Raw genomic sequence first — 27,786 nt, 5'->3', positions numbered from 1 at the left:
CTCCAGCGGATTTGCCCTGAGATGGGGATGAAGAAGTAACAGTTTTCAAATCAGTCACTATATAGGAAGATATGTTCCAATGACTCGTTTTTGTTTTGTTTTGTTTTGTTTTTATTGCAACAACCCACTTCCCCTAGTACATTAGAAATAATATATTTTAAATCAAAGAAAATCCAGTATCTCCTTTTTTCTTTAGTTGGTGGGGGTGCTTGGTGAAGGGAGAAAGGAACTAAACTTGAGGTGATGTAGGTGTTCTTGAACCAGAGCACCCAGCACCCCACTGGAACCTCCCGTTTCTTGACGCCTCGTTCTTTGGGTTTCCTCTCATCAAGTCTGTGTTGCAGGGTCTAATAGTTCAACCTTTTGAGCTGAGACTTCAATACAAATGTATATTTGCTTTCCAACAAGTCAATTCATAGTCAAGTTCTAGAACAGTTGTCTGGGGCTCAGCTTCTTATCTGTAAGGGAAAAAAAAGTAGGCTGATGCCTGCCTCTCAAGATCATTGCGAAGATTAAATGAAATAATAGTAATTAGTGTACAGATGTTTAACAGTGTCTCCCATATATTACTACTTAGTAAATGTTTGGTTTTTTAAAAAAATACAAAGCAGAATATGGCCCTCCAGGGCAAAGGACCTGTTATATCCAAAATAGAGGGAGGCTCGGAGCCAGACTTTTAGTTCCTTCTTTCTCTCCAGGGACAGATAACTTGATGCTGTAGCAAGTCATTGCCTAAAAGCAGGCACCAGCTTAGTTCATCTTTCACACGCTTCAGAGAAAGGTTTACAAAACCTTCTTCCTTCTTCCTCTCTCTACTCTTCCACCTTCAGCCCTCTACTTTGAAAAAGAAAGATTAATGAAGTATTATATAACCAGTTTAAACACGAGGCCTCTCACCAGTGTATGTATTACTCACAAAGTCAAGTAGCTACTTCAGCACCAGTTTTGTTTGGGGAAGAGCAAAGAACAAAGATGCACTGTGTCTTTGTTTCTCAGCATTCCGGGTATGAATAATTTAGAAAAGTACTTGCATTGTGATAAGCCGTTCAGTGTGTATAAATAGCACTGAGCCTTGCTTATGCTTTATTCTCCTTTAGCCTAAAAGAAAAGTTTAGGGAGCAGAGTAGGGACTTCAGTTACATTTGTTTAAGAAGAAGAGCCAGGAAACCAAGCATTCAGCCTGGAAGACCCTTCAGTTTGGACAGCTTGCTTGTGGTTTTCATTTTAATCTTTGCTCACTCGCAAAAGAAAGATTGTGTGAGGGTTCCCGCTCCGTGGTGCTGGCTTCAATTTGGCAACAAGGCAATTGGTATTTGTCTCTGTTCTCCTCCATCACTTTTGGGCAAGTTCACCACCTTTTAATCTGTGCCTAAAGTATATTAAGTACACACGGCAGTTGGATTAGGCGTTAAGTGAGCACACATGCTGAATGATCTTGAAGAGCCAGGATCTGGTTCCTTCCTCCCTTCACCAACCACCCCCACCAACTAAAGAAAAAAGGAGGTACTGGATTTTCTTTGATTTAGAGCCAGAACACTTGCCCTCCCCGTGGCTGGCTGCTCCACAGCAGAGGTCAGCCAAGATGCCACACCTGCCTTTGTGAGTGACCCAAGTAAAGTTTATTCTTTTGAGTGGATACAGGGGTTTTCTTCCCTCACTTTCCAAAATTCTGTTATCTTTTCTCTCTAGGGCAGAAAAATATACTGGAAGGGGAAAGAAACCTGCCATTAGAATTCTCTTTGTTCCTGTCTGACTTTTTGAGGCAGGTCTTGAACATGCAAAACTGGTTAGGCTTTTCCCTTGAGAGCACAGAAGCCTTTGGGTAGTACTGACACCTTCTGGGGAGAAGTCAGCTGGGGTACCAGCTCCCAGAGGTTACGTGGTTCATGCTCTATCACAGCAGCTTAGCACTTCGGAGGAAAGTGGCTTTAAAAGAGTGTTCCTGGGTTGTGCTGGCCTGTGTGACCCAACTTCTTGATGAAAAACCCCCATTTAATGGAGTTGTGGAAGAAGTGACTGGAGGTGGGAGGGGATTGGGTAGAGGCTGATGGAAAGCCAAAAAGTGGACAATTGGTTCAATATTGGGTTTAAGAATGCAGGACAGGGGGAGGGGCAGGGATCTATATGAGGTTGGGGGGTGCTCAGGAAGCAATTACCTTGACTGTTTTGTCTTGGAGGAATATCGACTAATCATTTTATTTCCTTTAAAGATTTTATTATTTCTTTATTTGACAGAACGTGCGCACTCACCAAGCAGGGGAGGGGCAGGGAGAGGGAGAAGCAGGCTCCCTGCTTAGCAGGGAGCCTGATAGGGGCTTGATCCCAGGACCCTGAGATCATGACCTGAGCTGAAGGCAGACACTTAACCAACTAAGCCACCCAGGTGCCCCTTGACTAATCATTTTAATGAGAGTGTTTTTAATTTATCGTAAACATTTTTAAATATATGAAAAAATGCTCGATACTCAAGTTTTCTTGGCCAGTGAAGTGACAGTTAAACAGATTAAAAATATTATCTGGGGTGCTTGGGTGGCTCAGTCGCTTAAGCATCTGCGTTCAGCTCAGGTCATGATCTCAGGGTCCTGGGATCGAGCCCCGCATCTTCTCCCTCTCCCACTCCCTTTGCTTGTGCTCTCTCTCTGTCAAATAAATGAATAAAATCTAATATATATATATATATATATAATCTGAGTAGGTTGATTCTGCCTCCCATGCCCATTGGACGAGTCCTTGTTCAGGTACGAAACCAACAGACTTGGGATCTTTGCCCTTATCACACTTAACTGAGTTTCTAGCATGTCTGAAGTAGAATAAAGTGATCATGACTAAGAAGGTACTTGCTTTCCTTATTATCAGTTGGTGGCAATCTATTGGCCAGTTCTAAGATTTTGCTATCCATGACATTTAAATAATTTGTGTGCTTGGTTTGTGGACTTAGCATTGCTTTGTAGAAAGATTTGCAATCTATTGTCCTAGATTCAGACCTTTAGATAATGTGATTCTCAATAGCTATGGTGTGCTGGAATCTGTGGGCTTTCAAATAAACTTTTGATGAATCCGTATACCTTTATATTTCTGTTTAAATGGAGTGGTCACCTCTAGCATTTCAACTGTGTTTTCATAAGCCAGCCGAATTCTCAGTCTGACTCTTTGTTTTGTGTTTTATATATATATATATATATATATATATATATATGTATATATATATATATATATATTTTGTTTTATATATATATATTTTTTAAGTTTGATTTGCCAACATATACTATAACACCCAGTGCTCATCCCATCAAGTGCCCCCCTCAGTGCCCGTCACCCCGTCACCCCAACCTCCTGCCCACCTCCCCTTCCATTTCCCCTTGTTCATTTCCCAGAGTTAGGAGTCTCTCCTGTTTTGTTACCCTCTCTGATTTTTCCCACTCAGTTTCCCTCCTTTCCCCTATAATCCCTTTCACTATTTCTTATATTCCCCGAATGAGTGAAACCATATGATGTTTGTCCTTCTCCGATTGACTTACTTCACTCAGCATAATACCCTCCAGTTCCATCCAGGTCGAAGCAAATGGTGGGTATTCGTCGTTTCTGATGGCTGAGTAATATTCCATTGTATACATAGACCACATCCTCTTTATCCATTCATCTTTCAATGGACATTGAGGCTCCTTCCACAGTTCGGCTATTGTGGACATTGCTGCTATAAACATCGGGGAGCAGGTGTCCCGGCGTCTCACTGCATCTGTATCTTCGGGGTAAATCCCCAGCAGTGCAATTGCTGCGTCGTAGGGCAGGTCTATTTTTAACTCTTTGAGGAGCCTCCACACAGTTTTCCAGAGTGGCTGCACCAGTTCACATTCCCACCAACAGTGCAAGAGGGTTCCCCTTTCTCCACATCCTCTCCAACATTTGTTGTTTCCTGTCTTGTTAATTTTCCCCATTCTCACTGGTGTGAGGTGGTATCTCATTGTGGTTTTGATTTGTATTCCCGAGGGCAAGTGATGCAGAGCATTTTCTCATGTGCTTGTTACGCCAGCCAAATTCTATCAGTCTGACCCTTTGTGGAACACGCAGAGCACATCTACAGAAAGACTGCTTGTTCTTTCTACACCTGCACGAGTAAAGGAGGCATCCTGGCAATGGCAGCATCCTGGACCCCACACCCCGCAGGGCCCAGAGTGGATGAGGGTATTTGTGTTTATTTTCACCAAGTCCTGCCAGACAGCTGCTGTGCAGAGTGAGGGCACTGCCATCAGGGCTGTAGGTGGAGCTGGGACTCCTCTGGGGCCTGCCTGGGCCTTTTTGGCCTTCAGAGCCTCGTTGCTCTCGGACATTCACGTGGACTCTGACCACTTTCCTTCCGGTACTTGTTCTGAAGTGTCAGTAGGGCAGAAGGTTTCAGATAAGACATTTCCACTTTCATTTACAGGTAAGCCATGCAGGTTATTGGTTAAGTCCTTTTCTTTCCTGTCCAGGTGTGGGTGTCATGTTGATCATGCTCATGATCCTCAGAGCTTGCGTTTTCTGCTCTTTGTTTCCCAAAGTGACCACCAGGTGCTTTTATCCTCTTTCCATTCTCCCATAGTGCTCGTTGAGGAAAGAACATGATTATTGTTGAATGAAATGATTTGACTTCGGTATGAGGTTAAAGCCGATGGGCTTTGATCTGCGATGCCAATGGCAACATCTTTCCAGGGACATGGTACCCATCAGCAGCAGCACGCTGAGAGCCACAGATTTTTTTTTTAAGATTTTATTTATTTATTCATGAGAGAGAGAGAGGCAGAGACACAGGCAGAGGGAGAAGCAGACTCCATGCAGGGAGCCCGATGTGGGACTCAATCCTGGGTCTCCAGGATCACAACTTGGGCTGAAGGCAGCACTAAACCGCTGAGCCACTCAGGCTGCCCGAGCCACAGATTTTAATTAAAGATTTGAGACACAAAGCACGAACTTATTAGAGGCGTGATTTCAGGGGGCTGGCAGAGCTGTGGATGCACAAGCAGTGCAGGCCGAGGTACCTGGTACCTGGGGCAGGTTCCAGCTCCCCTGTGACCTGCCATTTGCGCGGTCTGTCCCTTTCTACTTCCAGGTGTTGTATGTGACGCAGCCTTGAGGAGCATAGGTCCCGGGCTCTAATCCTCGTATCCTGCCTTCCAGATCGGCGCCAGTGGTGCGCCATAGCCGTCCTCTTCGTGGTCCTGCTGGTCGTGCTGCTCTTCTTCTTAGTGCTGTGACGGCAGTGCCGCGCCTGCGCACGGACCCCCGGGGAGGTGGGAAGCAACACCCCGGCCGCGCCGCCGGCTCCCACACTCCTCTCTGGAAAACACAGCCTGTGCTGACCTCCCTCCCCGTGACCCCACCACCGAGGCAGCTGCTCTGACCCGGCGCCGGCAGGGCCCCTGGGAGAAGGAAGCAGACGACTGTGCACTCCTGGCGCCGCCTGTCCCCTTCTGAGGATGAGGACGGCTCACCACTGCTTTGCCTCCCGGGCCTTGTGCCCCCTGGACAGTCTTGAGGAACCCGGCAAGGTTTGCAGACTCAACTAGTGCTTGCTATTGCTCATTCCATCCATCTTTGGCAGCTCTTTTCTCCTGCCCAGACCACCCTCCCCCTGCACCCTGGCTCAGACCCCGGCCCGGAGAGCACTGTGGGGCATGTGGGCTCCTGGGGAGGCCTCATTTCCTGTCGTGGCAGCGGCCTTGCCCCCCCACCCCCACCCCCAGCTGCTTGCTAATGGGGACAGAAGGCCCAGAAGCAGTTTGTGATAGAAAATGCAGTGATCCATTTTTCAGGGATAAGTGCTGGGATAAAATTGCTTTTCCAGGCTCATTATTTTGTGGTAGAAGTAGCTAATGGTAAATAATGCAAAGCACTAGGCTTTGGGGGTGCTAACAGCTGTTGGCTTGAACTGAAGGGAGGAGAGGGCAGAAGGACCCAGGGTTTGCACAGCTGAGGGAAGGGTGGCCGAGGTTGCGGGAGGTCGGAGCCCTGCCAAATTCATGTCGCTGTCCTGGTGCAACTTGTATTTTTAGGACACCCCTCACCTGTATGGCTGCCGCGCAGCTCAGCCGAACACTCGGATGGTCTGGATCCTGGGCCAGCCTCGTGGCCGGTTGGTTAGGTCATTCCTGTGGTACTCTGCTTTGGGCTGGGGGTGGGGGTGGGGGGGTGGTTAGTACACTGGCAGTACAGCGACACTCAGAAACCATAATGACCAAAAAGGCTAGTTCTGGACTGGACTCCTCTTACCCTGTGAATAATGACAAGAATGGGTAGGTGAACTTGGGTGTTTTTTTTTTTTTTGCCTCCTAAGAGGACAACTCAGTTTTTTATCCATTCAAATCACTGAGCCAATCCAAATTTAAAGAACGGATGCTTTAATTGAGTTTTAGTAGCTGAAACTGCTGAGATGCTAAACTTCAAGCTTCCAATGACTTTTTAAACGCCTCCAACGTCCCCGCATTGGTAGGATATTTTTATAACCTCCCTGATGCTGTCACCGATGTTGAAGCGGCAGCCGACCCGGAGCCTGGTGGCAGGGGCCCCGCACTCTCCCCACCACCTTCTTCTGCACTTGGAAAGCACAGCAACGTCTGGATAGAGCTCTAGCTTTGACTTCCTGTTTCCTCCTCTGTTGGGGCCTATTCCTCAGCACACTCATTCTTTTTTTCTTTTTTCTTTTTTTCTTGTTTTGTCTGTGTTTCTTGGGGTTTTTTGTTGTTGTTTATTTGCTTTGGGCTTCCACCCCCTCCCTTTTTTCGTGATTTGCAATGATGTACTTGCCCAGCTGACTTTTGAATTGCACTTTTTAATAAATATTTGTAACAATTTTTTAAAGAAGGGTATTTTCTCATGGTTAGGATCATGGTAGGTAAGGAAATCTGCCTCTTGACGAAAGCTAAAAGCAGATTTATACAACTCAAAGGGTGGTTGACATCCACGTTTACACTCAATTCTATTTGATATATAAATAAGTTATTTTTTTTTCAAATTAGCAAAAAAAAGATTACTACAAAGGGCTTCAGATGTAGGGTACTAGATTATTTTACAAGTTTTGAGACTCATTCAAATAGTCTTCTCTAAACTTAGAACAGGGATGGTCCTTAGATTTGCATAACAATGTACAGGTCTTTGTTAAACTTAAATGGGGACCTTGTCTCAGTACTGTAATCCACACTCCACATGAGAAGAGGCAGCCGGCGTCCTAATGACCTGTATGATTTTGCTGTTTAAAAGCCATGCTCTTTTCCTGTTACCAGGTTTAGTGTGTCCTGCACAACTGTCATGTGTGTCAGTGGGGCTTGTTGGGAGCATGCCTGGTCATTAATGAGGAAGATGCTTCCCTGATGTCGGGGGGCCAAGTGTTGTGACCCAGAGACTTAATTATTAAATGTCTGGATATATTTAGAATCGGCATGATGACCTCACTTAATTTCAAGTGTTTGCTAAACAGTGGCTATTGTAGACCAGACTCCTGCTGAAGCTGAATAGGGAATTATTTAGGAGGAGAAAGTTTACTTTAAAATCCAAGCACTGCCTGCGTTCTCCCCCCAGGCACCACTGTCCCCCTGCCTCAGAGGAACTGCTCTATGACAGGCAGCCTCTTCTGTATTGGTCAGAGCCGGGCTCTGCCCCAAGCAGAGCTTCTGGCACAGCCAGCTTGATCCTGGGGCTGACCCTGTTGTGTCCGAACTGGGCATCACTACAGACGAGTGTTCATTTGAAAGTCTCTGCTCAAACTGCAAACCATGGCAGTGAGAGGGAACAAGCCAGAGGCTTAGGTTGATTTTTGAGAACAAATGGTTTCCTCGTCAGTGATCCTAACACTGCTGGGCTTTAGCGGGCACCTGAGTGGTCCCCGTGCTCCCCCCTGTAGAGTGGGGAGAGAAGTAGACCCTGTGACACCCTGCACTGCTTGGAGGCACATCCTGTATAAAGCTTTTCCCTCCAGCCTCTGCACCTCGACACATAGTCATCATTTCTAAGGAACTGGCATAAATGATGTGCTCCATAAGTGATGGATAAATGAGAGCTCCACTTACGTTTGTTGGTTTATTGGAAGAACGGTTTTCTAATCAGCTGATTGGGGGGGGGGGGTGGCGGCTGGGGAGCAAACCATTGAGAGAGTTTGCCAGAGTGGGGATCCAGCTGGAAAACTGAAATACCTTTAGTTTTTAGTCCTCATTTTTCATCTTGCCTTTGTGTGGACGAAGAACTCCCGGCGCTCTGTGTGTGCCCGCTGCTGGATGGCAATTGGAAGTCACAGCGTGTGTGTTACACGAGGATCTTCACGCCAGAGCCGAAGGGGGAGAAACTTGGTAGCTTGCCCATTATTCTCTGCTTTTAGCCAGAGTTAAACAGACTGATGGGTCTGGTAGCCAACAACTTGGCAACTTCCACTCCTTCTCACCTCGTGAGATTCAGGGCTGTGAAGAGAAATCTAGTCTAACTCCAACAGAAATCTGTCTCTGTTAAGTATTTTACCTTCTGTAAGTGAAGGTGGCAGAGCCAAGATCTTTCTCTTGGTAATTTCCCTGGCTATAGAGTGAGACCATTACCTTTCTAGAGAATTCTGAGCATTTGAAGATCTAGGAACTGAATTATATATAAGAGTTGCTTTTCAGCTCAGTGAACTCGGACTGCTTGGCTTCACCTTGTACTAGTAGCAGGATGAACTTGGAAGCAAAACCAAAGTGGGACAGCCTGAAAAGTGGAAGTCCTGAAACACAGCACGCACCACGTCCCTCTTTGTCTTCCTCTTGCTGGCATTTCTTTCCCTCCCAGGTTTTGTAAGAGTAACGTTTTTGTGAAAAGCCTATTCTTTCTCCATCAAGAGCAGAGAGAGGTGAAACCAAAGGGCTTGCAGACACCCAGCCCCTCCATCACGCAGCACCACCCTGCCCGAAGTCCATTCATGAAGATGGCACCCCGCTGAAGGGACCTGGGTGGCCAAGGTTGCGTTTGGGGGGTGACACCTCAGGCTTCTCCCAGGGCCTCTGCTTCTGAGTGGAGGGCAGCTGCAGCATCAGGCTGGCCTGTCCAGCTGTCCTTTACCCAGACCCCAGCCTTCACAAACTTACTTGCACTTAAAGTGAAGAGGACTTCTTCCTGCCAGGCCCCCGTCGGTGTATTGTATGGAAACGTGGACACTGGCCTCTCTGTGTTTCCTTGCTGTGATACTCACTGGGAAGCTGCTGTCTGGTGTCAAGTCCAGAAAATCAGGGAAATTCTGAGTAGAACAGCCATTCCAACTCAGCTTGGCCCTCTTGTTTTAGAGATGAGCCCAGCACAGCTCCCCCAGTAGACACGGGAGGCATTTGCTGTGCCGCACTCTGGACCTGGCCCCAGGGAGCGCGTACGCTGTCTGCAACAAGTGACCTTGGCCACATAACAAGGTAGGCTGGTTGTGACCTGTCATGCACACCCCTCACCCCAGCCATTTGGTGGGTTGTTTTTTGTTTTTTGTTTTGTTCTGCTTTGCTTTTGGACAAGCACTGAAGCTCTAAAAGTTCCAGTGGTGCCTTGGCCATGTTGCTGCCATCTATCTACATGCGGCAACTCTTCGTTATGTTATAGTCTCTTTACTAATCCAGGTGCGTGGGGAGGTGGGAAAAAAAGAAGACTTGGTTGCTCTGTGACATGAGCTAATGCTTTGGTGCTGTTTTCCTTCCCATGTGACCTTTGTCCAGAAATGCCCTTTCCCCAAGGCTGTGTAGACGGGAACTGTGCTGAGATGGTGATGGGCCCAGTTATCTGCCCGGCATTTTGATGGACCTGGCCTGCCCAACTGCAGCCAGTCCCATGTGAGAAAGTGTATTTTATCCTTTTTTTTTAGGTTATGAGTTCTTGAACCCAGAAGCCACTTGATTATCCCCAGGGGTGTTAGAAATATGACCATCAGCCCATTGTTCGCTGACCAAAGCTCTCAAGCCTTGTGTAGCCCTGGTAGTAGCCCGGTGCTCCACAGGAGGCAGGCTTTCTGTCAGCCCTGGGGTGAGACCACATTCACGATCATTCTTTCTGTTCTGCAGAAAGTGGGTTTTAGCTGAGACGCTGCTACTGAACAGGAATTGCAACCCTGTAGGTAAAGTGTGCTCTGGGGGAGGCAGAAGTTCTAGTCCTTAGGAAAAGAAAGTATCTGTCCAGGGTGGGGAGGGGCCAGCCAGGTGTCCCCCACTAAAATAGGTTAGTGGAACGTGCTTGCGGGAGAATGCCCCGGATGAGGAAAGGGCCAAAGACAGCAAGCTGTAAATGATTGTGGATTCGCTTTTTGTAAGTGGAAATATACTTTCACTGGCTCATTTGTAATCAGAAATTAGTGTAATGAAAAAATCAAATGTGTAATGATAGGTGGCAGTGCTCAGTGGGACTTAAACCATTGTGTTTTTCTTCAAAGGATAAATAACCTACAGTGTTTTATTTCTAAATATCTAGAAGGTACAAACTAAGGAAGTGAGATCAAAGATGAGAATTGCAAATGCCTGGGTGATTTCCAGGTGGTAGCCCAGGTGCCAGTTTTCACCCTTCGCCACAGGTAGATGCATTCTTGCTCTTTCTACAGGCTGGGTCTCCAAGTGTGATGTGGGACCAGCCAAGGTGGTATTGCCCGGGAGCTTGCTAGAAATGCAGGTTGTCAGGCCCCACACCTGCTGGATCACAAACTCTGGGGAGTGCACAAGCCTTCCAAGGGGGTTCTGACGCCCACTCTAGTTTCAGAATCACTGCTATTGCGTCGTGGAATTTAGGCTACAGTAAACCATCCCTGCATATTAAAACCTCTTCCACAGCTTTGAGTGTAATCCTGACATTAAACAAACTGATGACACTATACACTTGAAAACTTTTTAAAAATACTTGTGTAAGAAAAATCTCAACTAGCCGTCTTTCAAAGTGGTATTTTTACACCCTGAAGTCTATCAGTAATGTTTCTTACTTCTGCTCTTGAAATCATGTTACAGCTGTACAAAGAACACTGTTCAGTATTAAAAGAGAAATGGAGAGACCATGACCTTTGTCTTGGGTTCTTTTATTTATTTATTTTTTTTGTCGTTTTTAAGTTCTGTTTTTTTGTTTGTTTTTATTTCCCCTCATGCCTACACACAGCTCCCTCTTCCTGCCCCCACTAATAAGCACAGACATATGGATACGTCTGGGGTGGGGAAAGTATGTGGCTATTGGAGGATCTGAATTATAGAATTGTGCTTTTTTTTTTTTTTTTAAGATTTTATTTATTCATGAGACACAGAGAGAGGCAGAGACATAGGCAGAGGGAGAAGCAGGCTCTACGCAGGGAGCCCGATGTGGGATCGATGTGGGACTCGATCCCGGGACTCCAGGATTACGCCCTGAGGCGAAGCCAGGTGCTAAACCGCTGAGCCACCCAGGGATCCCCAATAAAATTGTACTTTCTTTGGCTGGGCAAGTTGCAGGAATTACTAAACCCCAAAATAACCACACTGTGTATTCAGAATGCGGCACAGTTTCAGATGGAACAAAGGAGTGTGTAGGGAGCAGAAAAACAACACAAAAAAACCTGAGTCTTATTTCCCCCTTCACCAAAGTATTGGCCAACATGAATATTGGTCACCCCAGTTGGTAGTTGAAAGAAACTGCCTTCAGTTCTATATGGGACAAGGTGACCAGGCTACATAAGCTCCTTAAGGACACGGATCTTCATCATTCCATTTGGCATCATCATCCTCACTTCTGTTAACACCTTCTGTGTGTCTGGCACTGTTCTAGGGACTTCGTCAGTATTAATGCAGATGATCCTTAAAATGGCTGTAGGAAGTAGTGAAGTATCCTCCTCGAATACTACCTCAGTATATGTGCATGAGAAAACTAGGACACAACTAATTTCTCAAGGTCGCACAGCTGATGAGGGGCAGAGCCACTTACTATATCCCCAGCACCTGGCACAGAAATTGGGTCATGGTGGGGCATCTTGGGTCACCACCATCCTCGGTTGCTCAGCGGTTTAGCGCCGCCTTCAGCCCAGGGCCTGATCCTGGAAAACTGGGATCGAGTCCCACGCCGGGCTCCCTGCATGGAGCCTGCTTCTCCCTCTGTCTGTGTCTCTGCCTCTCTCTCTCTCTCTCTCTCTCTCTCGTGAATAAATAAATAAAATATTAAAAAAGAAAAGAAAAGAAATTGGGACATCAGTGCTTTCTGAGTCCCCAGTTCGACTTCCCTCAAATGTAACAGCTAGGAGTGTTAACACAAACCAACAATAGGCAGCCTTGCCAGAAGAAAGTGCTTATTTTGAGAGTTATAGTTAATATTGAGGAGGAAGGGATTTAGGAGGAGGAAATGATTATGTGTGCCCCCTGATAAAAGCAAATCAGCCCCCATCCCCTGCCTAAGGAAATGACTGTGTGGTGTGGACAAGGGGAAAAAGCAGGAATCTACAAGGCTGAGGGCTCTGGACCGACCAGCACCTTGACTCCACTCCTACTCTGCTGTGCAGCAAAAGAGTGATTTGCTGTCTTTCAAAAGGTCCCCCTGCTGGCTACAAATCTCACATAAACTCACTAAAAATACGAGATAAGACCTGAGGCAGGAATGAAACTCGTGGGAAGGGAAGGCCTGTCTCTACTGCCGTACTGTTGCACTGTCCAAGAGCACACACTTCAAATCTATAAACCTTGATCCTTGCATCTCTGGGTGTCCCTTGTCTGGAAACAGGGACCCTTCTAACCAGATGACCCAGCTGGAACATGAGTGGCACCTCCATTTGGTGCAGATGCCGGCAGAGCCTGAGCACAGACATCCGCACCAACTTGATCTCTCAGCAGGTGATGTGCTCCAGGAGCTTGGATGTGAGAAATCCAAATCCAACCTTTCTGACTTCTGCAGTGATACTCCCTTTGCTCACCACACCATCAGACGCTTTCACAAAAGTTCACATTAAGGTTGTCACTCTTATAAGGGGTCGTCAACTCTTACAAGAACAAATTTCTCAAATGTTATATCTAATTAGCAGCTAAAACTTCAGCCAACATGTGATGAGAATCTGATGGGCTGGCGTGTCTTTGACCCAGGCATCAGGGACATGATGAGGAGTGAAATTTCTGTCTTCGCTTAATTCCCACAACCCCGTGAGGGAAATCCCAGGGAGGCCCACTTCCTACCTGAAAACAGGCGTGGAGTAGTCAGAGTTCAATGAGGAAGTGGAGCGTCAGGATGAGAACCCAGGTCTGACTGGACGTTAGGAGGCCAGCCTCCCTTCACAGAAAAAGCAGCGCCGTTCAGATTTGAGTAGTGGCCAGCACTTCGCTCCGCTTTCTAACCAGAGAAGCGGTAAAAGCTGAGGAGAGGACGAGGAATCAAAAGAGCTGCGGTGTGAGTTAGCGGCGGTTTACAGCGCTGAGCTGGAAGTGCTGAGGATAAACCAGGTCACCAGGAGCCTTGGACTTGACCGCATCTCATGCCCGCCGTAGAGTTCAAGAAATCCACTAGTCGAGGACCTCGAGCAGGTTAGCCTCGCTGATAAAATGTTCTGGAGCTTTCCTTTGGCTGGAAATGTGCAAAAAAGTAAGGAAGCCAAACTCACTATATGAACTCAGAAGAACCTGGAGACGCAGCCTGAGGAGCCCAGGGTGAGAATCAAAGTTGTGGCATCTGCTGCGATCGCCCGCAAGCGCCAGCATTCCTTGCTCCTGAGGTAACACCGGGCTGGGGAGCCCACGGCTGGCTCTTCTGGAAAGCCTTTCTGCTCCCCAGGTGGAGTGGGGCCTCCTGCCTGGGGCTTCCATTGTAGCCCTTGGCACACTGGTTTGTCTCTCCTCACAGCTGTAGCTGTCTCCACCCTGGGGACACGGGCAACCCGAGGGCAGGGCGGGCCTCTCCCCACTACCTGGCTCCCGGCCAGGCCCCTAAGGACAGCCCCACACTGCGAGTCGGGGCCTGAGCCCAGATTGCAGAAGGACAAGACAAAGGCAGGCCCAGCGGGCAGCCAGGCCTCCGCGGGAGAGCCCCGGATGTCCTCCAGGCCTGGCAGGGCAGCTGTTGAAGCCTGGCTCCGTGGGCAGAGATTCCGAGCCAATGCCAGCAGCCCCTTCCTAGGGCGCAGCTCGCCCACCTGGCCGGCCCACAGCCTGTGAAAGCTGGGCAGAGCTGCTTGCCAAGGAAGGCTGTTGCCATTTCTAAGCAGGTGCTCTGGCTCTATGGGAAGGAGGGAAACTTCAGAGAGGATGGCAGGGAAGGAGAGGGAGGGAGGGGAGGACGGGACCCGGTGGCAGCAGGGCCTTCTGAATAGCTCCAGAACCAGCCTGGGGATTTGGGGTGGGAACTGGGTTGAGCAGATGGACCAGGGAAATCCAGTTGTTGCCAGGTGAGTTTGGTGGAGGACAAGCAAGAAATTCTATTTGCAAAGAGCCGCGATAAAGACCGCTTGTACCCGATTATATGGGAGCTAAGGGATGGGGGCCAACGTCAGCATGCAGGTGTCCCGGAATGCTGCCCAGGACAGGCACCCCTAACGTTTTTGAAGGCAGCCAAGGTGGACAAGGGGAAGGGTGTTCCAGCAAAGGCACAGGGTAAGCAGCGCGAGGTGGGTGAGTGCGTGGGTAGGGGCGTGGCCGGACCGTGAACGAACAGCCTGAGCTCCTGCCCATAAATACTCACCCGGAATCCCACAGCACCGGGCCGGTTCGGAGCACTAGGAAGTGCGGTCACAGCATTCCCCCTGACTCTGGGACACGGGCCTCTCGGCGACAAGGATGTGGGATCAGGGGTGCCTCTTCCCCCAGGCGTGGGGCAGCGCAGTCCGGGAAGGTCCCCGCAGCCTCCTGAGCAGTGAGCCACCCGAGAGGTCCCCGCGAGTGGGGAGGCCGCCTCCCCGGGCCTCGGGCCTCGGCCCCCAGGGCGTGTGTTTCCCTGCGCTCTGGAGCAGGGTCCAGGGTCGTGAGGACCCTCTAAATTACAACTCAGGACAGCCCTGCCACCCCCACCCCCACCCCTGGAAGAGGCGATTGTCAAACAAGATCTACACTTGCTTGTGCCAATGAATCTCTGATGGTTTTTAAATGTTGGTCTCCACCCACAAAGTAGATTTTGCGACCCATGAGTGGGTTACGCCTGCATTTAGGAAACACTGTTCTGGTAAGTGAGCCATCCCTTCCCTCCCACCCCCCACCCCCCCCCCCAGAGGGGAGCTGGGAGCACCAAAGCCAATTCCATGAAGAAAAACTGAAGCCAACGCCCCACACCCCGCCCTGAAGGTCAGCAGCGGGGTGGGCCCAGCCAGGAGCCCAGGGCCCCCTGCGCCCCGCCATCTGTGAGTGCGGGAGGGGTGCTGGAGGGCCCTCCGGATGAGGTGAGCCCCACAGGGCCCCAGGAGGGAGGACGCACTGTGGCTGGGATCACAGAGGACCGGGTGCAAATCCAACCTCCGCTAGCCACTTGTGCTGTGCCCTTGGTTAAGTAATTTTTAGCCTGAATCTCGGGCCCTAGTTTGTAACCTGGAGAGAGTATTGCCTCCCTCGCAGAGTTGCTGGAAGGATTCAGAATTGAATCTTTGATGTCCCCATCCGAGCTGCGGAGCATCCGAGGTGCAGACAGCGCAGGCTGGGGGAGGGCACAGCCACCGTTCGCCCTGAGTCAACCTGGATTCCCAAGCTCCGAGTGGTGACTGCGGTTTCCTTGCCTGACACTCGGGACACAGCGCACACGGGGTCCCTATTCCCGCACTACCTCCGTCCCCCAACACGTGCTGTCCCCAGTCACCTGGCTTCTGTCCCATCCACCGTCACCAGGCAGACCTCCGGGCTGTCCTCTCCCTGTCCCCCCAGCCGAGCGCCCCTGGAGGGCAAAGTGGGGGCCAGTCGGCGCCCAGTAGGTGTCCCGAGTGTGTTGGGGAATCTACCAGAGGCTGGGGTGTGGGGGGGTTACACACACCCCCAGCCTCTGGCGGATTCCAGCTCCAGCCATCCCGGGACTCTAACTGGCCTGGAAGGACACGGGGGACGGGACGAGGGTGGGGGTGCGCGACAAAGGCCAGGCAGCGGGCGTGGAGGGAGACAGCCGAGGGCGACAGAGATGCCTGTGCTGCCAGGACGAGCAAGTTCCCCCCTGGAGCTGCGCAGTCGCCTCCTGGTCGCCCCCCACCTCCCCACCCCCGTCACCCTGTCTGAGGCCCGGGCTCCAGCCACTTTCTGTTCTGCCGAGGCCCAAAGTCTGGCCCCTCTGCGGAGAGCTCCGGCCCACAATACCCATCCTCTGCGTGGGCGGGGGTGCAGGTCATGGGTCAGACACAGGAAAAAGCCACACCTTTGACGTGCTGCTTATCTTCTATGCACCAACGTCCTTTCCCGCATCCTTCCTGTAGGTTCCTGCTGGTGTCACAAACCCTGTGTGGGTGCCCCGGTGGGTAAGCCTCCCTCCCCCAGCCCTCGGGTGATCCACCCCAGGCTGCACCAGGCACCAGCCTCTCCTGCTGCCCACACCTGCAGTAACGTCTGTGTCTTCCCTACCCTGTGGCCGCTGGAGCCGGGCCTTATCACCTCCCTGAGCTCCTGTCGCAGGGCCTGGCTCCAGGTTAACACACTAGGTTCTAAGTGGGAACGTTCTGATGGTTTTGTGGGTGACACAGTGCTAACCTGATTAGCAGCTCCCCAGGCAGAGCAGATTGGGATGGTCAGACAGGTGTCCGGAGGAATGAACGTCCCCCGACCCACACAAGTCATGACCCCCGGCACCACTTCACTCAACAAGCCCAGGGCTACTTCGCACACAGGCCAGAGTGTCTACTCCCCTCTGTCAAGCTTTTCTCGGGGGTGTGGAAGGGGTGGCAGCAGTAGGAGGAGCGGGCCCTGAGTCAGAGAGACCAGGTCTGAATGCCCTGTCATTGTCGCCCCACTTGGTTCTCCATCTGTGTGAAGATGAGACACAGAGCATACCTGGTGGGTCTATTTTTAAGAACTGAACAAGATGTGTGGGAGCCCGACCCTGCCCCTGGGGAGGTAATAGAAGCAGATGCTCAGTATTCCTTAGAGACCTTTCCCAGGCCCCGGCTGGAGCCCTTCTTCCCTTTCTTCCCAGCTGGAGCTGGAAAAGCATGTTGTCCATGATCACCACGCAGAGAAAACAGAGGCGCCCTTACCCCTAGAAGCGTTAGTTCTACAGGAAGCTTTGCCAAAGTTTCATGACCTCAAGGCCAGGACCTGGGGTACAGGAGCCGCCAGTGTTTCCCCATGAGTGTCGTTTTTGACATGGGGCCATTCCCAAGTTTGGGAGGCCCAGGTTGCTCTCTGAGATGTCCCAGCACCCTCTTTCCCCCTGCAGGCCCAAACACTTGTTCCTCCTCTTCCGCAACCCCTACCCCCTCCGCGCCCCGCACCACCTTCCCCTCAGGCCACACAGGCCAATCATTTTAGCGAAGGCTGTATGTTTACCAAGTTCTAGAACAGCCCTGAAGCTGCCCTCTGCACCCCCAACCCCATCACCTATGCATAGCCCCTAGCTCCAACCTGTCTTCTGTTCAGAAATGCATCTTGCCCAAGGCTCCTCTCCCAGCCAAAGGACTCTGGAGGCTTCTGCATCTACCCTGGCTGTCACCCCAACCCCAGGGTGACCGCCCCAGCCTTTTTTCTGCCAGCCCAAGACAGCTAACTGCTGTCCTTGTGTCCTCCCTCCCTGTTCCCTCACCCCAGCCCCCTGCTCTTGGCCATTCAAGATCAAGTGAGCATCCAGCCCAGAATTCAACGAGCAAGAAAAGCTTCATCTTTGCTTTTTAATAATTTAAGACTGACATACAGCCATTCATTCCCAGAGAGTCCCAACCCCTAGCGCAGGGAACCACCCAGGTGGGACAGCCCATCCCCCTGCCTGTACCCTGTCATTGCTCTCCCTGTTGGCCACCCTCCGCAGCTGCCACCAGGGACTCTGGGCGGAGAGCTTGTGGCTGGGGACAGCCTGGCACCCGCTGCAGCCTGTGCGCACACTGCACAGGAGAAGGAAGACGGGCCCTCACCGCCAGCGCCAGCCTCCCCTGGGCAGTCCCACTGGTCCCAGCTGCACTTCCCTGAAATTGGTCTTGGTTTCAGTGTTTTCTCCCTTCAACCTTATATATCACAAAAATTTCCCGGAGTCTTAATATCCTGGCTACCAGATAACGTCTCCCAGATGATCTCCCACCAGGGCACATATGCCAGTTTCCAGAAGGAGAGCAAAGGTGTCGAATGGGACATGGAAGAAATTAGATTTAAAGGCAGGCTCAAGGCCAATATGGCCAAGCACCTTCTTTGGTTCTGGAGTGTGGAGGCTCTGATAGAGAGTGGGGTGAGGAGTCAAGCAGGGGCTAACCCAGGTACCCCTGAAACTCTCTCCTCCCCCTGCCCACAAAGGTACAAAAAGATGTTGACACCGCTTCTGGCACAGAAGGAGATCCCTGTTTTCTTTCCTCAGTTCGGCATAAATTAACATCCTTGAACAAAACACAGCGACAGGCTCCTGCCCTCACCGAGGCCCTGCCGCAGCCTAAGGGGTTACGCGCCACTGTGACCTCTCTGGGTCCAAGATGCAGCTTTGTGCAGTGCGTTTCCAGCCGGCCCTCCTGGGGCAGTTCAGGGCTTCTGAGAGGGTGGCAGTGAGGGCACAAGCACCTGTGTGTCACCGAGGGACAGGCCTCTGCCTCAGCACACGGATTGACAAACTCTCTGCGTGGGCCAGGAGCTCCCTAACGTGAGCCAAGCCCAGTCCTGCGACCTTGGCCCCATTGACCTCGAGGATCTCGTCCCCGACCCCCAGCAGCCCCGAGTACAGCTTGGCCGCGCTCGCATCAGCCATCTCCTGCACGTAGAACCCTGCAAAGGAAAACGGAACGAGTGAACACATGAAATCCAGAGTGCGGCCCTGTGGAATGCTGACCGGGTGGGCGCGGTGCAGGGGGTCGGGAGCAGGTGCTCATACGGGCACTGCTCCCATGTGCACAGGTGCACACACACACACACACCCTCATTATTCTACCTCACAACCACAACCGGCTTTCGACACAGATACAGCGTGCCCTGCCCTCATGGGATAATTTCATTTCTCTGTCTCCTCTTTTAAAAAGAGGCACAAATGGTGCTTTACTAAAATAATGCTTTATGCAAATAATGCTTTAAGCTGTTATCATTCGTGTACACCCCAGTGTGAATGAGGCCATCTTTTTCTGAGATGAGCTTTGGCTGTGGAATAGGAAGGAAACAGATGTTTGAAATGAAGAAAAAGACCTACTACACGCCTGCCACGGTGCTAGGTGGGATTCACAGATGTGGTCCAGCTGCTGCCTTCAAGTAGCTCGAGTGGTGGGAAGTAAGTTCAAGTAATGAACGTGGCTGAGGTCAAATCGAAACTTGGTTTGCCCTGGCCTCCATCTTCCTCAGATGTGGTTCCTCACTGGGATTTGGAGGCATCTGGGCAAAAGCCCATGATGCATAAATTCTACACCCTATTTAAAGGCCATGGCGGCTCACTTGTCCCTTATTCCCACACATCTCCCCCGCACTGTCTGGCCAGCATGACCATCCCCTTGGGTCTCTCGGGTGCAGAGTGACCTGGGGAGAGCCTACTTCTCCCCCTCTCCCTGCGCCTGATTTGGGGAACCCACATCAGTGCAGCAGGCTCTGTGGGGCCTTGGGGCTGGCTAGCCTGCGTTCCTCGGGACTCTCCTGGCTTCAAAGTACAGAAGACTCTTATGGAGGTGCCCCTCTCACCTCAACTTTCTCTGAGAACCAGACCCCCCTTCAGCTAAGAGAGTGAAGGCTCTTTCAGGGAAAGCTGGGCTCCACGCTGCCCCCCAGGCTGAGCCAACACAGGTGATCTGAAAGCTCAAGCCCAGGGTGTGGACTGTGTGCAGTGACACCAAGAATTGCATGGGCCCGCTCAGTGCCACCTTCAATGCTCTCATGGCTCCCCAGGCTCCCCAGCCCTGGCCGGGCTGGCCGCACACTGCTCTCTCCTTCTGCTTCCTAGAATCAGCTTCCTCAGAAAGGGCCTGAGATGTCCATAGAACACAAGGGGTGAAAATTGGGGCAGGAAAAATGCAGACCACTTAGTCTGGTCTTTGAGCTGAAAAGATCATTTCCTGTGACTAGCATGAGGCAGTACATATGAAATGTTCAACAAATGTTGACTAGTGTATGATTAATGGTAAAAATATTTCTAGAACGTAAAAGGAAGAAGGAAGGAAGGAGAAGAAAGAAAAAGAAAGACAGAAGAAAGGAAAGAAAGAAAAGAAAGAAAGAAGGAAAGAAGAGAAAGAAAGAAAGAGAAGAGAAGAAGAGAAGAGAAGAGAAAAAGAAAAGAAAAGAGCAGGCCTGAGAGGGCCTCTCCTCTGGTGCCTCAGTCACTGGCCTGAAGGTATTTAACACACTTGGACTAGTGGGAAGTCCTCCCTCTGCTCCCCCAGCCCCGCAGGACCTTCGTTCAGCCCAGCTCCCGGCAAACCTTCCAGAGCAAACCTCTGAAATGTGGGTTTGAAAGCACTAAAATCTCCTTCCAGGCACCTGAAGGTTGGTAGCTCTGAGTCCAGCAAAACCAACCCCCTGACACATTCCCCCTCCTGGGTGTGACTTGTAGAACTCTCTCTCTCTCTCTCTCTCTCTCTCTCTCTCTCTCAGGGCCTGCCTGTTGGCCAAGCCGAGTGTTTGCCGCCAGGCTGCTCCCTCCTGGCCCAGTGGGCCTTGGGCCCAGCCCCTGCCCGGTGTCGGCCCCCCCAGTCCAGGTGCCCTCCCAGTTGCCGGCCCATCCACGTGTCAGACGCGTGGAGAGAGGGCAGGTAAGGAGGGCAGGGGACGTGCCTACAGAAAGGGCTGCTGTACAGCAGGACGTGCATGTGGGGAGCGACGGGAAACCCCAAACGCATGTAGCCAGAGCTGGACCAGACAGTGACGTCGTGCCAGCCGTTCTGGGGAGACCCGGGGTAGGCTGCACAAGGGAGAGTCATGACAAAAGTATGACGGAGAGACGGCTGTTGTAGGTATTTATTCTGCTGGAAATGGCCTCTGTTAAGCACGTATGCTCTGTGTGGTAGTCACAAGCAGAAGGCGAAGCCTGTTCTCATGCTTGTCTAGAATCAGATGTGACCGCCAGCCAGGGAACACCAGCGTCCTGACGCTTTAGCGAGGAGTGCGGCCCAGCCCCAGCTCACGGCCCCTCTGAGGCCCAGCAGAGGCGGCCCTTGGCTGTCGGAGGACGGTCTGCGGCCAGGAGGCACCAGCGCCAGTCATGCTCCGCGTACCTGGGGGTGGCCGCGTGATACCCAACGGCCAAGTGCAGCAGCAGGAGCAGGGCGCCACCTGGGCAGGACAGGGAAGAGCTCGTACCTCAGGTGAGGGGTGCCCTGGGCTGCGGGCCGGGCCAGAGCCCAAGGAGCCCTTGGTCATTAGAGACGTCAGCTCCGGGACCGTCTGCCAGGGGGCCTGGCGGGACTGCGGGGAGGATGAAGGGCGCAGCACAAGGCCCGGGGTGTGTGACCTCACGTGGACAGACGGTGCAGATCGCGGTGCGGTCCCTGCCGGGTCCTGCTCCCCAGATACAAATTCTCTTTGCACCTCACCGAATGCTCTTATGACTCGTGCAGGCAGGTGGCTATGTATAGCTCACAGATGAGGGAACTGAGGCTCAGAGAGGGTAAGTGACCTGCTCGGGTCACACCAGCAGAGGCTCTGGAGTCCAAGGGCCGCGGCATCTAAGTCTCTGCCGCCCCCACCTGAGGGAAGGGGAAGCTAAAGGTAAAGGTGCAGGAGCTGACAGCCCGCCAGTGCTTTCTGACCGTCAGGCTAGATCCACACATGCCGTCTCCCGTGAGACAGACAGGTACCTCCTGAGGTCCACAGCGGGGAGACCCTCGTCCTCTTCCCCTCACGCTCACGTCAAATCCATCAGCAAACTGAGTCAAACCGCCCTCGAGTCAAGCTGAAGGCAACCACTTCTCACATCTCCGCTGCCTCCCCGGCCCGAGCCGCCACCGCCAAGTCATTCCACTGAAATAGCTTTAAAATGGGTCTCCCGGTCCACCCTCAGCCCACCAGCACCTGTCCGCAGCCCGGTAGTCGGTCAGCGACACGGTTACGAGGGCAAACCGGAGCACGCCAGTCCCTGCTTCGCAGCCCTGGGGCTCCCGGCTCCCCGGGGGAGAGCCAAAGCCTCCGAGCTCGGCGCCTGTCCCCCCTCGCTGCTCCGTGCAGATCCGCACTGCCACCCCGACAGCCACGCTCGTTGCCACCCTCCGGCCTCGCGCGGGCCCTTCCCTCGGCCGGGACTGCTCTTTCTCCAGACACCAACCGGCCGCTCTGCTCCGAAAAGCCGCCCCGGCCCGCCCCGCTGTCTGGATTTGTGCCTTGGTCCATTCTGCTGTCTGGCCCAGATAACGGACAACATAGACAAATGCATACCTTTTCGTAGACACAGTCTATCTCCCTCACTGAAATGGGGACTCCTGAGGACAGGATTTTTTTTCTGTTCCGTTTACAGGGAACCCAATATACCCAGGATCTAAAACGCCTAGTAGGGGGCAGCCCTGGTGGCGCAGCGGTTTAGCGCCGCCTTCAGCCCAGGGCGTGATCCTGGACACCCGGGATCGAGTCCCACGTCGGGCCCCCTGCATGGAGCCTGCTTCTCTCTCCGTGTGTCTCTCATGAATAAACAAATAAAACCTTTTTAAAAAATAAGTAAAAATAAAACACCTAGTAGGTGCTCAACACACACTTGTGGAAACGAGTGGTGGAACAGATGTAAGGACTCGCTGCGGCCTGCCAGTCCGGCAGCAGGCAGATTTTTTTCCAGGTTAGATGACTTTGACCTGGGAGATGAGAGCACAGGACTAAACCCTCCTCGGCAGGGCGCAGCCAGCGCGGGATCCCTGGGAACGTCACCGTCTGGAGCCAGCGCTGAGGGAGGGACCTGGACGCACCGACAGGCAGGCACATTCCACATGCCCAGATACACTCAGCAGCTGGAGGAAGGGAGCCGTGAAACACACCAGCCACATCAAAGGGATCCTCGAGAACCACCAAGCACGATCTCCCCTGGGCGCGCCACAAAGAAGGTGGCCTTCGAGATTCCAATTCTAGGATGTCCCCAGTGGCAGAGGGGCCCTAGAGCGAGGCTTGCCATCCTACCCACCCCAGCAGCCCCACACCTGCCTCTTCCAAAAGAGCCCCCGAAGGGAGAATTCTAGTCCTTTCGCTAAGAGGCCGTCTGAGTCTGGAGCTCCACTTCTCAGCCACAGACTGGAAATGACCAGAGCCAAAAGCGGTTTGCTAAGGTCCCAGGGATATGCAGCCCGGAAAGGGGAGGCGGCATACCTGAGTCGCGGCGCCCGTTCCCGGAGGCCACACAGAAGCCAAAAGTGCCCTCCGGGGAGCGCTGTAGCTGCAGCTGGGTTGTGCCATCTGGGAACACCTCCACCACGCGGCCCACCGTGCGCACCTGGCTGGGGGCGCTCACGTCCTCCACACTGAGGGCACGCCCGGATGAGGCCTTGGCTGGTCTGCCAGGGGACAGGAGACGGAATGAGTGCAGAGGGCTGGGCACGCGGGCCCGACTACTCCCTGCCTTAAGGATGACGGATGCCTCTTGCCTGGCCTCAACCAGCAAAAACAATGTGCTAAGAGGAAGACTGGAGGGATGTCACAGCTGTCTGAGGCTCCGCAAAGCCTGCTGCAGAACCAGAAGCCCCCACTACCCCCCTGCCTGTAAACACAATTCTAAATCTTTGTGGGTGCAGAGACCTCTCTGAAAAATCTAACAAAAGATATAATGTTATATAAAATTTCCAGGAGGGTCTCATCAGAGGGTGGGAGTTCTCTAGGCAGGGTCACAGGCCAAGTGTCTCTTTGGGGGCCCTGTCTCTGGATCTCTAATCAGACCTTTGGCTTTGGCTGGCTAAGGAAGCTCTCTGAACATTGTGATTTTAGGATGTCATTAGACAGTAGAGGGATGGAGGCATCAAACCTTCCAACTCTGCCCATTCCACCAATCTTCTCAGAGCTCAGGTGCCCAGGACAAGACACTGAAGTGTGGGCCACCAGATTCCAGTGGCAGCTGAGGCAGGATGGAGTGAAGCTTACAGCCCCACCATCCACACTCTGAGTTTACCCCCGCATACCACTTGCCCACTCTCACCTGCCAGCTGCACTGTGCTCCCCCGGCTCCCCCACCATGTAGAGGCTGGACCGGTCCCCCTTTCCACTCAGCAGAGAATGGAGGTTCTGAAAGGAGGCAGCTTTCCGATGTTGATGAGAGGGTGACACCTGGTGGTAAAGGTCCAATATTGCAGGTGAGAAAAGTCACAGGTCCAGGGCTTGGCAGGGGCCTGACCCTAACCATGAGCCTGAGGGCTTTTTAAGAAAGTAAGGATACAAGCTTTTTTCACTACTTTAAAGTCCCCATCAGGAATCACCATAATTTACTCAAGTAGATGGGTCTATACAGGGGATCTGAAGGTTCAATTTTTTTTTTTGGCTGAGATAACTTAGTGCTAGAAGAGTAGTACTGGAATACTTTCACTGATGAAGAAAATCACGGGACACCTGGGTGGCTCAGCAGGTTTAGCGCCACCTTTGGCCCAGGGTGTGATCCTGGAGACCTAGGATCGAGTCCCATGTTGGGCTCCCTGCATGGAACCTGCTTCTCTCTCTCTCTGCCTCTCTCTGTGTCTCTCATGAGTAAATAAATAAAATCTTAAAAAAAAGAAAAGAAAATCTCATTTTCTCATTAAGAAAAAAGTGAAAGCAAATTAATTACAAAGTAATAGATACGACTCCAGAGCTAAAATACTAAATATTTTGTGATTCTTAGTATCCCTTTTATGATTGTTGACATTAAAAAAATTTTTATCTAAGGACTTGCAGGAAAAATGGTGGAGTACAAAGACCCTAAGCTCACTTTGTCCCATGGATACAATTAGATAACACACACATCATGAAAAACCCCATAAACAACCCAAAGACTGGCAGAACAGACTCTCCACAGCTAAATGTGGAAGAGTCCACATTGAAGATGGTAGGACAGGATGGAGATTCACTCAGGAGCTAAATGAACCTTTGGGACCATCCAAGGGAGGAAGGAAGGGACGCTTGGTGTAGAGAGAGGGGAGGACCAGACCCCTTACACCAGGCATACCAGGCATGAGGAACCTGCACAGGGAAGATGAATGCTCATAACATTTGGCTTTGAAAACCAGAGAGGCCTAATTTCAGGAGTTCTTAAAATCAGTGGAGCTTAACAGTGGAGCTTTAAAAATCACTGGGCTTGGCTCTGGGAGACCTGGGTAGATGTTAGGAAACTGACTCCTACCCTTAAAGAGACAGCACAACAAACAGCCCCACTGAGATACAGTGTAGAGAAGCAGCAGTTTCAAAATGTTTACTAATCTCAGAGCCTGTGCTGGAAGGGCAGGGATCTTTGGGAGACTTCTAGGAACAAAAGAGCTGGCAGGTACCATTTCCCTTCCCTGCCCTGCAGCCTAGACACAGGAACAGCTGGGGGAACCAGCACAGCACCAACACTCTCCACCTAACTTGCTAACAGCACGGCCCACCCCCTTGTTCTCCTGTGAACATGCCCTCTCCAATACACCTTTGGCCAGAGTCCTTCCAGAGTGGTGCCACAAGTCCAGCAGGGTTCAAAGCAGCCCCAGCAGTGACTCCTGCCCTGGGGAGAGGGGGAAATAACTAACTCAGACACCAGTCTGAGACTGTGGCCCCAGCAGTGGGCCAGGAGCAGACATCTAGTTTGACTGTAAGCCCCACCAATAAAAAGCTTCTCAGAGGACAACACAGAGCAAGCATCCTGTAGTTCAGTACTACTGTATTTTTGGCAAATGCCATTCTGACTCAACTCAAGCCTAAGGCAGTCCAAGAGCAGCCCACTTACACCACAGGAACCAAACACTGCCCACAACAAGTAAAGAGAACCATTGCAGATGACTGGACTGAAGGCAAAAGAAGTTCAGCCACAACAGTAGGGTGCATGCCACACATATAAGAGACAGCTCTGATGTGCCAGGTTCTGGTGAACAGGGACACTGCACTGCAGGGCACTACAGGACCTCTTCTTCGTAAGGCCACTACTTTCAAGAGCAGAAGAAATAGCTGACTTTCCTAACACATAGAAACAGACACAAAGAGCTAGACAAAATGAGAAGACAAATACATCCCAAATGAAACAGTAGGACAAAATCACAGCAAGAGAGCTAAATGAAAGAGATAAGTAATATGCCTGCTAAAGAATTTAAAGTAATGGTAAGGGGCACTTGGGTGGCTTGGTCGGTTAACTGTCTGACTCTTGATTTTGGCTCAAGTCTTGATCTCTGGGTTGTGAGATGGAGTCCTGTATCAGTCCTGTATCACTGGGTGTAGAAACTGCTTGAGATTCTCTCTCTCCCTCTCCTTCTCCCTCTGCCCCTCCAGCTCCTTCCTCTCTCTCCTTCTCTAATAATAATAATAATAATAATAATAATAATAATAATATTAAATTGAAAAAAGTAATGGTCATAAAGATATTCATTGAACTTGAGAAAAGAGTAAAGGACCTCAATGAGACTCTTACCAAAGAGATAGGAAACATAAAAAAGAAATAATCAGAGATAAAGAACTCAATAACTGAAATTAAAAATATACTAGGGGCAGCCTGGATGGCTCAGCAGTTTAGCGCCGCCTTCAGTCCAGGACCTGATCCTGGAGACCCGGGATCTAGTCCCACGTCGGGCTCCCTGTGTCGGGCTCCCTGCTTCTCCCTCTGCCTGTGTCTCTGCCTCTCTCTCTCTCTCTCTCTCTCTCTCTCTCCCCTCTTTGTGTGTGTGTGCCTCTCATGAATAAATAAATAAAATCTTTTTAAAAAATAATAAAAATAAAAATATACTAGGTGAAATAAATAGTACACTAAAGAAAGCAGAACGGATCAGTGACTTGGAGGATAGAAAGCAATCAAGATAAACAGCAGAGAGAAAAATAATAGAAGAAGTGAAAATAGACTTAGGGAACTCAATGACACCATCAAGCAAAATAACATTCTCATTGTAGGGATCCCAGAAGGAAAGAGAGAGAAAAGGAAGTGGAAAACTTTCTGAATCTGGGGAAGAAAACAGAAATCCAGAGCCAGGAGGCAGAGAGTCCCCAACAAAATCAGCCTAAGGAAGTCCACACCAGGACACACAGTAACTTAAAAAGTAAAAAGTAGTGATAAAGAGATTTTAAAGCAGCAAAAGAAAACAGTTACATATAAGGGAAACCCCATAAGGCTATCAGGTGATTTTTCAGCAGAAACTTTACAGGCCAGAAAGAAGGGGCATGATATATTTAAAGCAGTGAAAGAGAAAAAAAACCTCTATCCAGCAAAGCTGTCATTCAGAATAGAAGGAGAGATAAAGAGTTTCCCAGACAAGTTAAAGAACTTCATAACCACTAAGCCTGCCCTACAAGAAATGTTGAAGGAACTTTTTGAGTGGAAAGGAAAGACCATAAGTAGGAGTAAGAAAAACAGGAAGCACAAAAGCAGTAAAATTAAGTATATCTATAAAGAAATCAGTCAAGGGATTCATAAAATAAAAAGATGTAAAGTGTGTCATCATATACTTAAAATATGGAATGGGGGATCCCTGGGTGGTGCAGCAGTTTGGCGCCTGCCTTTGGCCCAGGGTGCGATCCTGGAGACCCGGGATCAAGTCCCACATCGGGCTCCCGGTGCATGGAGCCTGCTTCTCCCTCTGCCTATGTCTCTGCCTCTCTCTCTCTCTCTCTCTGTGTGACTATCATAAATAAATTTTTAAAATGTGGAATGGTGGGAGAGGAGTAAAGAGTG

General features: G+C 50.9%; 2 protein-coding genes and 1 long non-coding RNA gene across 7 annotated transcripts in view; 1 reads left to right on the top strand and 2 right to left on the bottom strand.

Annotated features, from left to right (window-relative positions):
• STX6 (syntaxin 6) overlaps positions 1-11,005 on the top strand; it is a 53,244-nt gene extending 42,239 nt beyond the window's left edge. Inside the window, exons 8-9 of one of the 4 annotated variants that reach the window (XR_004817320.2) lie at positions 5,155-5,525; positions 6,030-11,005. Coding sequence is in view for 3 of the 4 variants with exons in the window: in XM_025429965.3 (XP_025285750.1) it covers positions 1,690-1,826 (137 nt within the window). In the remaining variant the exon portion in view is untranslated. The other 3 variants (XM_025429966.3, XM_025429967.3, XM_025429965.3) reach the window with 3 other exon arrangements.
• Positions 11-15,093, bottom strand: LOC125755400 (uncharacterized). 2 transcript variants are annotated; one of them, XR_007411861.1, is made up of 3 exons: positions 14,623-15,093; positions 13,128-13,512; positions 11-458 (listed from the first exon to the last, which is right to left on the bottom strand). It is a non-coding gene; the product is annotated as an uncharacterized LOC125755400 (long non-coding RNA). The 2 variants fall into 2 exon arrangements; XR_007411860.1 differs by lacking the exon at positions 11-458 and having other exon boundaries at positions 11,200-13,512.
• A 3,713-nt stretch (positions 15,094-18,806) lies between these two features.
• Positions 18,807-27,786, bottom strand: part of KIAA1614 (KIAA1614 ortholog) — a 40,741-nt gene continuing 31,761 nt past the window's right edge. Inside the window, exons 9-11 of the mRNA XM_049111960.1 lie at positions 24,109-24,236; positions 23,289-23,473; positions 18,807-22,936 (exon numbers count right to left, since the gene is read on the bottom strand). Coding sequence (XP_048967917.1) covers positions 22,668-22,936; positions 23,289-23,473; positions 24,109-24,236 — 582 coding nt within the window. The 3' untranslated portion in view covers positions 18,807-22,667. The remainder of the gene's footprint in view (positions 22,937-23,288; positions 23,474-24,108; positions 24,237-27,786) is intronic.

The sequence above is a fragment of the Canis lupus genome, chromosome 7 (assembly GCF_003254725.2).
Source record: "Canis lupus dingo isolate Sandy chromosome 7, ASM325472v2, whole genome shotgun sequence".
NCBI lineage: Eukaryota > Metazoa > Chordata > Mammalia > Carnivora > Canidae > Canis > Canis lupus.
This window is presented reverse-complemented; position numbering and strand designations above follow the sequence as displayed.